At 49.4% G+C, this 13,897-nt stretch overlaps 1 protein-coding gene across 1 annotated transcript in view; it reads right to left on the reverse strand.

Moving 5' to 3' along the window:
- The window catches only part of CPD (carboxypeptidase D), a 28,074-nt gene that overhangs the window by 10,709 nt on the left and 3,468 nt on the right, over positions 1–13,897 (reverse strand). The window contains exons 3-9 of the mRNA XM_075518354.1: positions 5,865–6,007; positions 4,943–5,112; positions 3,989–4,356; positions 3,383–3,574; positions 2,303–2,470; positions 984–1,093; positions 428–530 (exon numbers count right to left, since the gene is read on the reverse strand). Of these exons, the coding sequence (XP_075374469.1) occupies positions 428–530; positions 984–1,093; positions 2,303–2,470; positions 3,383–3,574; positions 3,989–4,356; positions 4,943–5,112; positions 5,865–6,007 (1,254 nt within the window). The remainder of the gene's footprint in view (positions 1–427; positions 531–983; positions 1,094–2,302; positions 2,471–3,382; positions 3,575–3,988; positions 4,357–4,942; positions 5,113–5,864; positions 6,008–13,897) is intronic.

Genomic DNA, 13,897 nt, shown 5'->3' on the forward strand with positions numbered 1-13,897 from the left:
GGCAATTGTACTACAGCTCAAAAAAAAAAATACATATATCGGATAGTAGAGAAAGATGAAGTACAAACTACAGCATGCATTTTATAGTTGAAGAGAGAAGGCTTTTACACAGGGCAAGATTCAAGCTTCAAAGGGATGCCAAAATAGCAAATAGCCATCCTTCTTGTAAATACCTTTCATGCTAATATACTGCTGTAAAATTTTATGAAACTATTTTGCTAATAGCCAGAAAAACTACACTATAAATTCCTTCCCTCAGGTATAGCTTTATCTGGGCACTTTATTTAAGAAGTTATAAAAAGAAACCCGAGTCCCAGTAATCTGGGCTGACCAACGCAGAGTTTGTGACTGATCAGACTAAATTCTTCAAGCTGCACGTGCATTAACTTGGAGAAAAACAGTGCAAGAGATTTAAGGTCTACTTTACCTGGAACGTTGTACCACTGAGCCCCATTAGTGATGCCATGCAGGAAGTACTCGGTGGGGTACATATCCTTACAAGGGCTTCCCTGATACATCTTTGTATTTTCCTAAAAAACAAGACGCAACATGTGAAGCTGAGTCTCTGCACTCTACAGCCACTGGCACCTTTGTTCTAACATTAGTCACACACGTGGGTTGCCAAACCCAGAGGTTCATGCAGGCATGTTTGTATGGCTGTAGCACAAACAGACTGCACCCACACCCAACCACGACCCATAGACATCCTTGCTCTCCTCCCGGCCCGTGTTTTCAAAATTTTCTACCACCCTCCAGTGCACATGGCCCCCGCGCCTGCACAGAGCGCTCCTCCTACGGTGCCTGCAGACAGAACATGCTGGACATCCACTGATGGAACACGAGCCTCCCGCAGGACCCTCCTGCTGTGCCTGCAACACCAGGCACCCGCAGTGCCTGCACCCTCTACCAGCCACTCAGGAGGTTCCTGACAGCGTCAGGAGTTAACCCAGCAGGATGTGCCTGTTTTCCCGTTAGAGCTTTACCTTGGAATAGGAAAGCGCCAGCTGCTGAAACACAGCATCGTCTGGGGATTTACTGTATAAGGCTATTCCTTGTTCATCATCATCAAAGGGGTAATTAACCACCAGAGAACCTGCAGGGGAAACAAGCTTTGACTCGTACTTGCACGCTTTCCAAGTGATCCCTCAGCCTAATAGGGGAAGTTTTCCTTTTGCTCCAAAGGGTGCCAAGTCTTCTGTTTCTTAAGATTTGGCATTAAACAAAGCATTAAGCCCAGTGGCTAGAAGAAACAACAAAAGCACAGGAGTAGACAAGACCACACCCAGTTGGGAAGGTGAACCCAGGCCATGACACATCAAAGGTTTGGCTCTTACACGCAGGAGGGATGAGCACAACCTCATAATAATTGCTTTCACAGAGGAGAGAAAGCAAGGGGAGGAATTTCCTAGAACATGCATAGTACCCTTGGCCCAACTGCTGTAGTTTTTCAGCCTTCTGGAGTTTGTTGCAAGCATTGTCAGGTTATAACATCTTTGGCTTACTGAAGCTTTCCCTAAGCAAGTTGTACTAATAGCACCGTGGAACCCCAGACACCACCGCTGCTGGAGAACTGCCAGCTCCCTCGTACCCACACACGGTACTTCTGCACAACAAAATTAAACATGCTAGCACAAAGCAACCACCTGCAAGTTACCACAGCTACAAGACAGCAGACAAACTGTCTCGGGAATAAGCTGTAATACAGAGACTTAATTTAGATCACTCCAAAAAGATAATTAAATTACAGCAAATTTCATAGTTCCGCCATGCAATTCAAGGCAGGGAACCCTCAGGATTACATCTCGTTCCCTTCATTTTATAAATACTATGAAGCCTCCAACAGCCACAGCACCATATCACATTCCCAGACCCAGGTGCTCAGCAGCCACTGACAAGAGTCCATTCCCATCTCCCCCCAAAGGGCAATGAGCTAGCTACTCCCCAATGCATGTGCTCCCTTCAGAGAAGTGGTTGTGATCCTCCCAGCAGCCTCTTCAACTGCCTACAAATGTGCTTGGGGACAAGATTTTCACCCTCTGTTTCCAGCTTCTGAGCCATCTTCCAGCAGCATGAACAAAAGGTTTGGGTTACTCTTTGTTCGTGTAGGCCCTTTGGAAATGGCCCTACCCCCATTGCAGGAACCTGGCTGCCTTCGCTCCTGCCATTTCCCAGCAATGCCAAGGGCAGGGAGCTCTCTGCAAGAGCTCCTCAGTTCATGCCTAGACCACCATGGAGATAGCCCTGCAACCTCCCATCCCTTGAACCTCAGTGCAAAGGACGGAGCTCGGTTTGGCTGCCATACCTCCGTGCAGGTTTGCTGAGAGCACAAATGGGTAAGCCTTTAACCAGGTCATGACAGCGAGAGTTTCTGGCTGCGGAGGGTCTGCCACGTGGAAAAACTGATCTGGGAAGTTCCGGTTCAGGTCGTAGTTGTTACTGTTGTTTCTGCCAACGGTACCTCCTCTGTCTCCTGAAAATTAAACCCAGTTTAAGCTTGTGCCCTATGCAAGTTCCCACTTCGGTGCAGCAGCTTCATCCTCTTAACTACAGAGCTTACAACTGTCAGTTAATGGAAGACAGCAGAGAGCACAACAGTGCTGGCTTCCTACACCCCCGAGTGAGGGGACACCCACACTCTCCTTCAGCGACAGGCCTGCTCTGTGCACAGAGGTGTGCGAGGGCCCTTTCAGCGGCTGTTTGCACAGGCTTTCAGTGCCAGCCAGACCATAGCAAGAAAGGCAGCGAACCATGAACAACCCCAGCAGCCGGATGTCACAACCGCAGAAACCTCAGAGCTCACCTTCTCAAACCCGCCGGACAAGTTCTTTGTTAAACCCAAGCAGAGCTCTGCTTCCAGAAAATCATTCTGGTCAGACTTTGTTCTGCCAATCTGCAAGAGCCATGCAGTTTTAAGGACTTCCCCGAAGGATGTTTTTGCAATTTCAACATCACGATAAAAGTCTATATTATCCTTGGACAAGCGCTCTGCAGACAGCTTGGCTCCCACATCCCATATTACTAAGAGCATGGACCAAAGCACAGCAAGTATGAGCTGTGTCAAAGGAATGTCTTTTTTTTAAAATAAGCCTTGGGATAGCCACAAACCATAAGGGGACCCAATCAGGGGTAGCATATAGCACTGCTGAAGGATAAGAGCTCTCTCCAACAGCTTCAAGCATCAGTCGACCGCCCACATCCTGCAGTGCAGGGTCCGCCCACTCATCCCACAGCACGCACCAAGTCCCTTCCCCGCCTCCCTGTGCGGAGAGCACTTCTGCTCCAGCAAGGCTGCCAGATTTCTCAGGGAGGTACCATGAACCCAAAGGCTTGTTCTTAGAGCTAGAAACCCCACAGGTGTTTCAGCACAGACAGCACTACCTACCTTCCTGGGACTTCTCATAGCCATCAGGGTTCATGGATGGCATGATGTGGATCCGTGTGCTCCGGACCAAGTCAGTCACTTCAGGATCTGTGCCGAAGTTCTTGCAGAGGTACTCGATGAGGTTCAGGAGAAGCTCTCGCCCCACAACTTCATTCCCATGCATGTTACCGATGTACTTGAACTCCGGCTCACCTGTATACACATGGCCACACCAAAGAGACAATTATAACCACTACATTAAAGCTTGGAGACATCTCACCACCCTGAGCATTGCTCTCTCTCAGGCCTTTCTGCAGAGCTGGAGGGTGTCTACCTAAAATTTACCCTTCTGCTCCCACAACATCAAAAAGGATGAACATTGTTTCAGGGAAGCCCCTTGGTTCTTCTGTCCCCAGAGCTCCACAACCAGTGTAGATGTCCCCAGCAACGCTCTTTAACACAACTAGTGCCACCCACTGCACCTGGTCTTTTTAGAAAGGATACTGCAAGGAGCAGGTCAGTCTCTCCTCAGACAGGTGCCAGCTCCCTTTTGCCCCGCCCAGTCTCCCAATGCAAAGGGTCTGTCACTCGCATTTGTGCCTCGCTAAAAAGGATTTCCCATGTTACCTGCTTCATGGATGCCAGGGTTGTCAGAGATCTCCATTACATAGAGCTCCCGCAGCTCCACGGACTTGCCCACAGAGTAGAGTCGGGTTATGTTGGGGTACTCGTTGGCATACCGCCGCAGAAAGATCTCCATGTCTGAAAAGTGATGGTGGCGGAAGTCCACAGGTTGGATGGGTTGATGAAGAGAAGTTGGGCTTGGGGCCTCTGCCTGCACAGGGGTGGGGGTGATGGTAGAGACAGGAGCAGGCGTTGCTGTGAACTGCGTGACGTTAAGAGCTGGTGGCATTACAGTTGGCTGCAAGGAGAAATCCACTTCTGTTGCAGCTCCCTCCTTCACCTCAATGTTCTCTCTGGTCACTGGTGTGTAACTGTGAAAAAACAGCTGGCTTTAGCAAGCAGGCTCTGCAGAACAGAGGCCTCTCCACCACTCCAGTCTACTCCTCCCAGCCCAAACACGCTGGCATGCTAACGACTATGTGAGAGATTCACCAGCGAACAAGCTGACAGGACTCATCCCACTGCCACCGGACCAAACTACGCTGCTGTCCTTGCTGTGTCACAGAGGCACGAGTTCCTGTTTACAGACTCACGGGGGAAGAAGCCACAGGTGTATCACAGGGCTAGCCTAGGGCAAGCTACACGTTTAGACGCGGACTTGACACAACACAAACTCTTACTGGGGTGACTCTACTCCGCTTTCTCCCTTTGCCCAGAAAGTAAGATGCAGGTTGATACAAGCAATCAAAGGTGACAGAAATGCTGTGCACCCAACAGCACCCCGCTGCAGCGGGGCATGGGGTGAACAAACACAGCTGCAGCTCTACGCTGGAGTCTTTTACTCCTGCAGCTTCCAGCCAAGCCCCTTAAATACACAACAAGATGCTTTGGGGGAAGAAATCAAGTGAAGGAACATGAGCAGTTGGCAGCAGACACAGGCTAACACAGAAACATTACCCCATTACAACTGCGGTCACGTTGTAGGTCCCAGGCACAAGCAGTCGGTGGTAATCGCCCCATTTGCCCGCTGTGATGTTATGAGCAATACCGGCAACAACAATGGTTGCGTTCTCCAGGCCAGCTCCAGTGACTGCGTCCCTGACAAAGCCTTTCACACCAATGTGGACCTGAGGAAAACAATGCAAGAGCCCGGCTGAAGACAGGCAACATCAGGGGAACCGTGTCCTCCCCCAGCAATAACCCCCTGCCCTTCCCCAAAGGCAGCAGAGGACAGCTGCCAGGCAAAGACACAAACGGCCCACGATTCAGACAGTGCTTGGCCAGACAGCAAGGACAGGAATTCCAGCATGCACTGGGAAGGCAGCGAGATCTCAGAACTGATCCTCCCTAACAAACCATCTATTTCATCGGCATGGGCACGCAATATGAACGTAGCAAGGCTACAGGCCATACTGAGAGACAAAATGCACCTGCCTCCCTTCCCAGCCTAAACTGTCACCTACTCAACTCATACATGGGCATCTGGAGACAGCCTGGCAGAGGACTCTGCAAGCCAAGGTCTCAGCAGTGTTGGTGCTTTTGAACGTCACTGGAGGTTCACGGCGCTGAGGCCATACAGGTACTCTGCGTTACTTAATAATGAGAACCACGCTGATCGGTCCCTCTGTTTAACACCGAACCCCACAAGGCCCCCGCTGAGCAGAGTTCTGCTATCGTGGAGGATGTGGGACCTGTGGCAGAACCACAGAGATACACAGCAGCTTTGTAGCCACCGACCTCTGCACAGCAACTGCAGCAGTTCTGTTACCACACGCAGCAAACAAAGCCACAAGAGCAACTGAACACGGTGCTCTCAGCCCACCACGGACACGCGGGTTTCACAGCTGCTGCCCCCGCACCCCGTCCCAGCCCACACTACCGTCTCAATGAAAGCAAGGAGAGAGTCCCGGTTGTTCTCCCACTCCTGCTGAAGCTCGGAGGTCGGCGGATATTTGCAGCAGGACAGCTCCAATGTGATCTCAAAGCAGTTGGCCCACACGTAGTTGTAATCCTGCATCCCACCTGAGAAAATGAGGCAGAGACATGTCCCAAGAGCAATTCACAGACATCCTGCCACGGGATGTACATTTTTCCATGTCCTTCAGCCCCCCACAGCATCTCACCACGATGCTGTCCTGGCTCCAGAATGAACCACCTAAGGAGAAAAGTCAGATCAGATCATGGTGAGAGCCTGTGCTGGGGAAGACTGAGCTCTGTTTCTCCCAGTAACCGGTACACTGGGCCATTCAAATCGGCCACAGACAGTTCAAAGATGACAGTCCCTTTGGTCTGACTGCTCTGCCGGCTGAACTCAGCAGCACAGCATTTGGAAATTCATATGAGTTCATTTCACTGTGAAGACATTTTCCAGGCACTACAAATCCTGGAGGCCAGGGCAGGCACACCAGAGTCTGAACATTACTGCTGCCGAGTACTTCGCTATGCGCTCCAAGCCACCTTTAGATTTGTGAGGTTTTCCTGCAAGAGATGTTACTCTGCCCAAAATGAGCTTCAGGCCTCCGATACAGAAGAACACACCAGACTAGCAATCTGGGAGGTGGCAGCTCGAATCTGCATGTCGAAAGTTTCAAGGACCACACAGCTGGTCTCCCAGAAAAATCTTAGCAAAACTCAAGATGAGAGCAATGCTTCCCCTTCTCTACTTCCTCAGGCTGCTCTTTTCCTCCAACTCCTTATCTGAAGGTCTCCATTTACTTGATATTTAGAGCAGCCCTAGAGCAGAAAGTCTGACAAGATTTGACATGGTGACAGCCTTCAGGAAACTCTTGGGCAGCAAGTCCAAGTCATCCTCAGGAAACTCTCCTCTTGATCTGGGAAGGCAGTGATACCTCCCTCACTGCTGAGGACTCCTGTGACCCCACAACAGCCAGGTCCTGCAAGAGGAGAACAGGACACAGACTTGTCCACCTGGGAAACTCCAACTGGGAAATCTGCTCTTTTCCCTGAGCCCTGCAGCTAAGTCACCAGCCTCCTCCCACATTTCCTCTTTAAAGCAGCAGTCTCAATTAATTTAAGGATGTCGCAGCACCTGGGGACAGCTTGCTAGCTTAGTGTTAAACCAGTCAAACCTCCATGAGCACCAGAAAACATAAGTGCACAGAGCGGTTTCCCAGTATTAAGCTCACCTTGCTATTCTTGCCCTTCAGAGAAACCACAGGCACTGCTACGAAACAAAAAGGTCACCTTGTTCCAGCAAGTGTCCTGACCCCATTTGCTGAAGTTTACATCCAACCCTCAGCAAGCAAACCTGTTTCTCAAAAAGGAATGAATCACGTACCAGCAGGACTTGAGGTCTGCAGGTATCAACACTCACGATCTGGAGCCCGGACTTCAGCATGCTGCTGAAGACTGCAAGTGTTCAGCCCTCTAAACATTCATGGGAGTCTTCAATAGTAAAAAGGACATTCCAAAACCACCACAAGTCTGTGAAACAGGTTTCAGAGTCACCCTGACAAATCCCACCACATGACTGTACCCAGATGTCATGGCCGCATGAGAGGATCGTTCCCACCACCACCAGTAAATCAGGCAGTTGTGTCAGTATGGAAAACATACCACATGAAGTTTTATGCACACTGGTGATATCTTCTGGGTGACACAACCTTACACAGTTACAGTCTGGGCAGACTGGCATGCCACGGCCTTGGCCACCACTGCCCAGATGGCTCCATCCTGAGCTGGGACCCCCCAGAGACCCCAGCCCAGAGACCTTCGTGCACCAACTGAACGACTCCCACCAGTGTCAGCTGGACACAGGGACCCAGGCAATGGGTTTCTTCTGGATGAGTTGAGCAACACAAACTGGCTCTCCGAAGCCCATCTATCATGGAACAGCTATACATTTGCTCCGCAGGAGGCAGATGCAAACTTCAGGAGGAAGGAAAGCAGAAGACAGCCTGTGGCACGTGTTGTGGCACCAGCCTGCAGGATCCCAGCAGGCAAGTCTGTAAGAAATGCATACTTCATACTCCCATCCTTTGCTTTGCCCACCAAAGTGCTACATTAGTGCTGTGCTAATAAACCTCACTTGCTTTGTCTGAGCAGTTTCCTCATCATTCACAAGCTCCTTCACAAGCGAGGGACCCTCGGGGTGCTGGCCAATTAACCGGCCAGAATGGATCAATACCACGATGCAAATGCACTACCTGGCATTTGCAGAGGCCATGTTAATGCACGGCCAGGAAAAGCTATCAGCAGCACTTTACCAAGCAGAGGAGTCTTACAATAAATGTGGTGGCTGGGAGCATTCACCGTCCCAAAAGGTCAGGGGCGCTGCTCTGAATTCAATAGCCCCACCACGCTTGGGTAACGCAGAGATGGACTGACAGCATAAAGTAGGATTTAGAAGAACAGACCCCTGGGAAGGTACGCGGGACGGTACCACATCAAAGACGTCCCAGTTCCTCTCAATTCTTCTGGGAGCCTGCTGCTAAGGGAACACGAAGCTTTTATTGTAACAAATCAAATGACACTTGCAGCCAGAAGGAGAGCATTGCAGCTTGTGCACAGGCTGAGATCAAAACAGGAGAGAGATTTTTCTGTCCAGCACATGGGGCCAAAAAGTGTTTGAGGACTTTAAAACTCTCAAACTCGGTTCAAGAGGTTAAAGGAACAAAGCCTGCGAATCTGATACATATTCAGTTCTATTCAGCTCCTGTTACCAGGCTCAGGAAAATAACCCACAGCGGGCTGCTCTCTCACCAGTAAACACCATGCAGAATAAAACAACTTGCCAGCCTATAACCATCTGTTCATAGCAGGACGCTAATGCATTTGAAAACATCCATACGTAAACCAGAGCCATTATGAAGCATATTTAGTGCTTCATCTGCCATTCAAGCAAATTTAGGGCAGATGCTCACCCATAATAGAGCAGCAACGGACTAAATTAGAGCTTGCTACATCAGTTTCGGTAAAACTGTCTCTTGGAGAAAGTAGTCCATTGCATGCTTGAAAATTTGGATTGTGTCCACTGCACATATTTGGCCTTCACATGGTTGCAGAGCAGGGCAGTTATTTTTACAGCATATGGAATTACGCATTTTTCCAAATACCACCTGCACAGCCTCTCCTGGCTACGCATAAGATCTGGAGGTGTAAAGACAGATCTGTACACAGCCTGCCATTAGCAGAGCACTACATTCAAGGAGAAGAGCAGAAAAAGCACACTCAAGGCAGAGGACTGTCAGACTACAGTGCTTCTACTCTACCTATCTGTTTGGGTAGTATCTGGGGTAACTTGCTGCATTTATTCCAGCATTTTTTAATCACAGGGTGTCTTTTAGGCCACGCTGCGTAAAGCTTCAGCCTCTCAGTGAAGCATCATAACTATTTTACCAGTGAGAAAAGCAAAGCAAAAGTAAGCAGCTTACAGTCACAGCAAGTCAGTCCCTGGCTGGCAGTAGGTCACAAAAAGGCTCAGAACAAACCTCTCTCCTGCTCTGTCCCACTCCTTCAGCATCAGGACTGCACTTCAGGCAAGGTTCCCAGACCTCTCGCAGCACAAGCGCTGCAGAGCTCACTCTGACAAGCATGCCTCTGCTCCCTGCCAAGCTCCACGCCAGGCAGGCAAGCAGGAGAATGCAGCTCTCTAGAGTCAAGCCTGGGGATCCAGATACCATAAATACACCACATGCCAGGAGAAGCCTTCCAGGCCAGCCAGGAAGGACTCTTATTTTCAAACTGCATGATGCAGAAACCTCTCTAATTCCAGCTCTCACTGGAGCAGACATTAGGAGAGGAGAGACCTGCAGCTAAGTCAAAGCAGAGAAATGGTCCTGTCCGCTCTGCAGAGAGAGCAGACGGCGCAAAGCAAGCTGGAGACATGATTAAATACGTGGCACAAGTTGCTTACTCTGTGGACAGAACCGACTGTCTCACAGCATGAGACTGGGTGAGCACCAGCAGCAGCACCAAACAGGCAGAGGAATGTTTTGGTCCATTAGTTTGAAATCATTAAAACTCAGAGGAGGTGAGGGTTCAGCCTCCAACTCCAGCAGCTGCATCACACAGCCCAGAGCAGCACAGCCCTGCAGCCTTCCCGGGCTCTCTCAAAGAGGAGGGCAGAGTCTTCCCATGAGCCGCACCACCACAGCACTGCCCAGCAGTTCATGTTTAGATGTGAAAAGAGGCATCAGACCCTCGAACCATCAAGCCAATACTTTTCTCAAGAAGAAAGAAAAATTTGCAATAAGAATTTTATGAAAGCACAAACACATAGGGGCAGCTAATTGTGCATATCCCTGAAAGACATGGCTGAAAACTTCTACCAGAGCTCACACTGTGCAACCGCTTTCTGCCGTGCCCAGGAAACAGAGGCCACCACAGTGATGCCATGAGCACCTGCTGTTCTCAGCACTCATTTTAATTGCTCCGAGTTTGATGCCACTAAAAGCTGTTCGGAAGCTCAGTGTGGCTAGTAACCACAGTCAAAACAACCTAGTAAGCACACACGTAACCTAAATCCACTTTCAACCTGAGAAGTGCCTTCCGGTAGACACCAGAAACATCTCAAACACTTGGACATCCGAGAGTTAAACTAGCAAGGAAAATAATTTTTAGGAAGGGACTGCAAATAACGACAAGGCCTTCCAAGGCTGCCCACAAAATACCCTATTGAATGTTACACTGAATTCAGTTTCTGAACTGGGCTCTTTACAAAAGTAAAGGCAAGCATGTCCTTCCCACAGATAAGACTTAAACAGTTTCTTAACCACTTTCCAAGCATCACCTGGACTATACACCAGCCCAGACCTGCATGTATTTTCTTGATCTGAACCAGCCACTTGGTAGTTAAAACCTCCAGAGGCTAAAAAGGAAGGAGCAGTAAGAGCATGTACAACAGAGATAGCCTCTAAAAAGCATCCCCAGTCACAGACATGCTTATCTATGGCAGCTGGAATGCAGAAGCCAAATTCAGCCGTCTGGCGGAGAGCCATCTTCCTCTGTGCACACTTGACCTTAACAATTACTCCAATGGTTTGTACTTGCCACCTCGCTTTGACAGACACAAGAGATTGTTTGCAAACTCAAATGAAAGTTAATGGGGTCTGGCACCAGCATAAATCTGAACTGGTAACTCCGGGACAATGAATCCCGTAGCAGTTGGATTTCTGGCATGTTTGATTTCACATGATAAAACGTGGCAGGAAATTTTCCACCTGTTGAGACATTATGTTCTCATTTCTTTGTTTTTCCTGGCTTTAGTTCACTTGGAGCCTGCAGTCTCTCCTGGCACAACCTGATCTGCAGGCCACACGTGTGTGCCCTGCACGGTTCACAGAACTGCGTGCTCTGGTTATCTCTAAAGCTCAGCTCAGCCCAGGGAGCTCCTGCAGGATACTGGGATTTCCTCAGCCTCATTTTACCACACATTTAAATTCTGCAATCACTGGGAAAGGCTTCCTGGTCCAAGCACAAGCCTCAGCAGTCCTTGGCACAGAGGTGAGCGAGTCTGATGACTCAATACAGCCACCATGGTGGTTTTGCCACTTCTGTCACACACTGCATACAACTACTCCCCTTTGCCTGCTCTTCATCCACCACTAAAAATATAAACGCTAACACCTAAAACCCTGAAGGGACACAGTAGCTTCACACAACATCAAAAATACACGTCCTGGCCTCTGCGGTATCTGTTAGTTCACCCATGCTCTTCCCTGGATATCGGCTCCTGCGGGCTACACTTTACCTGAACTCCTCAGTCTGGGAGGTGCTCCAAGGGCTGCCATCACCCTCCACGTGTGCATCTTCAACAGCAATGAGACGTTAACTACCGCTTAGAGGAGAAACTGCACAGGTCTGCCAACCTCAGCAATGCTTTATTCTGAGAGTTAGTGTCAGTGCACCCTCCCTATAATCTCTGCCCATGAATTGTTGACGGTCATCAGCGCTGAGGCCGAGACCGTGGCTTGTCACGGCAAAAAGGTTTGTTTCTGCAGAGGCTGGAGGCTGTTGGACAGAGTATAAAGCACAGTGATGGCAGCACAGAGCAAACTGGTCTTCAGTTCACACCTTGCCATTTGCTGTGAAAGGAAAGTAGGTGAAACCTCTGCTCTGCTCACTGACAAGGCAAAGGCAGCCCGAAAGACTCGCTCACCAGTGCCACAGCCACTAGCCAGTTTCACATCCTAGCAGGAGGATGAAGAAGTTAACACTGCAGCAAAAAATGCTGCTCACTGGGCACACAGGAATCCAGGCCCAAAGCTCTGGAACCACCTTCCCTTCAGAGCACACCCATCCCACCTCACTACAAGGGCAGAAAACCTTAGAGCTGCACCTAACAAACCTCCCGACTGAGATGTTTGCTGATAACAACTGCCACCAGAACAAGGCAGCACAGATCATCCAGGATATCCTGTTCCCTCGTAAGCAAATTCACCAGATTACACAAACCTTCCTCCTGCTGGACTTTCCACAGCAGCGGAGTGAACCTTGAGCCAGCAAACAGCAGGGCTGGTGTGCTCAGTAGGGTGGAGGGAAGGAGACAGCTGCTAGAGAAAGAGGTCAAACAGCATCTTATTTGACCACATCATCTTATTTGACCAGTGAAATCCTGGGGAATGATTCAGCCACTACTGAAATCAAGACTTCCTCTTCCAGCAGAGGTGATGTGTTCAGGCCCAATACTGCATCCTTCTCCCTCCTTCCCAAGCAAGGTGGATGCAGGGTTGTGATAGGAGTCAGCTCTGAAGCCCACGTTTTGGAAAGACACCGTCTTATTAGAGTTTGTTAAGCTGTAAGCTCTGAAGGATAAACAACATTCGATGTCACTGCTTGCTTGGCACTCCTGCCACCATCCCTCAGCCCTAGCGTGAGGGAAAGCAGAGCAGTCCAGGTGCAGTAAAGCAACGCAACTTCTTCAGATCATTTATGCATGGTTTTTGTTGTGTCCTCACCACAGAAGTTTCTGCACTGTCTGGCGAGGCCATGGTTGTACAACATCCGCTGTGGGGGCACGGCAATGGTGTAACTTCTTCTAATGACACAGCCAAGATTTCTCTTCCCCACAGAGCCTTTTCCATGAGAGCATCTTGTCACATAAACTGTCCTTTAAATCCCATTTTCAGCAAAACCAACGCACACAGAGCAGCTCACAGCGTGGCTGAGCCAGGCCAGCCACCTCCACACCAGCAGAGTGGTGGCACCAGGAGGTAATTTGCTTATATTCAGATCACCTCCCAGTGCAGCTGCCGAATGGAGGGAACAGGAGCTCCCCTCGAAGTCCCAGCAGGCCAAATTTTGGATCCCTTCTAGATCCCACCGCACCGGTGGATGAGAACAGGCTGTGCTGGTTGTCACCCTCTGCACAGGTCTAACAGCAGAGCAGTTCATAGAAAAGCTCCCTACCCCGCTTCCGGCAAGAGCAGCTAGGTTAGTTCAGACCACGCGTTTAAAGCATTTTACATAGTTTTACAGTACGCTATTCTATAATAATTTACAAAATTACAAGTTTAGAGGTTAAAAAAACCTCACAGAATACTGGCATTGGTTTAATACCTTTAACAATAGTTTCCTCTTTCCTGTACCAAAATTTAGTAACCCCCTGGAGACGTAATGACAGTTCATTTGGCAAATGAAGCCTCCCACGTGCAAGATAACTCTCCGGCACCTAACAGGGTCAGGAAGAACCCTCCAGTTTGCTGTGATCTATTCCCTACGAACATCTCCCAAGCTGTGATTCATCAAGCACTTACTGGTGTGCCTGTGATGCCACTTCCCTTTATTTCAAGCTAGAACACGTTCAAAGCTAAAAATATCACTTCACCCACCGTCCTCTCCTCTGTGATAACCACCACTGGTTTGGATGTCAGTTCTCAGCGGGAGCAAGAAACTATTTCTGTAAGACACTCTGTTAGGTGAAGTAGCAGAGTTAGAGCGATTCACCAGCAC

The sequence above is a fragment of the Mycteria americana genome, chromosome 15 (genome assembly GCF_035582795.1).
Source record: "Mycteria americana isolate JAX WOST 10 ecotype Jacksonville Zoo and Gardens chromosome 15, USCA_MyAme_1.0, whole genome shotgun sequence".
Classification (NCBI taxonomy): Eukaryota; Metazoa; Chordata; class Aves; order Ciconiiformes; family Ciconiidae; genus Mycteria; species Mycteria americana.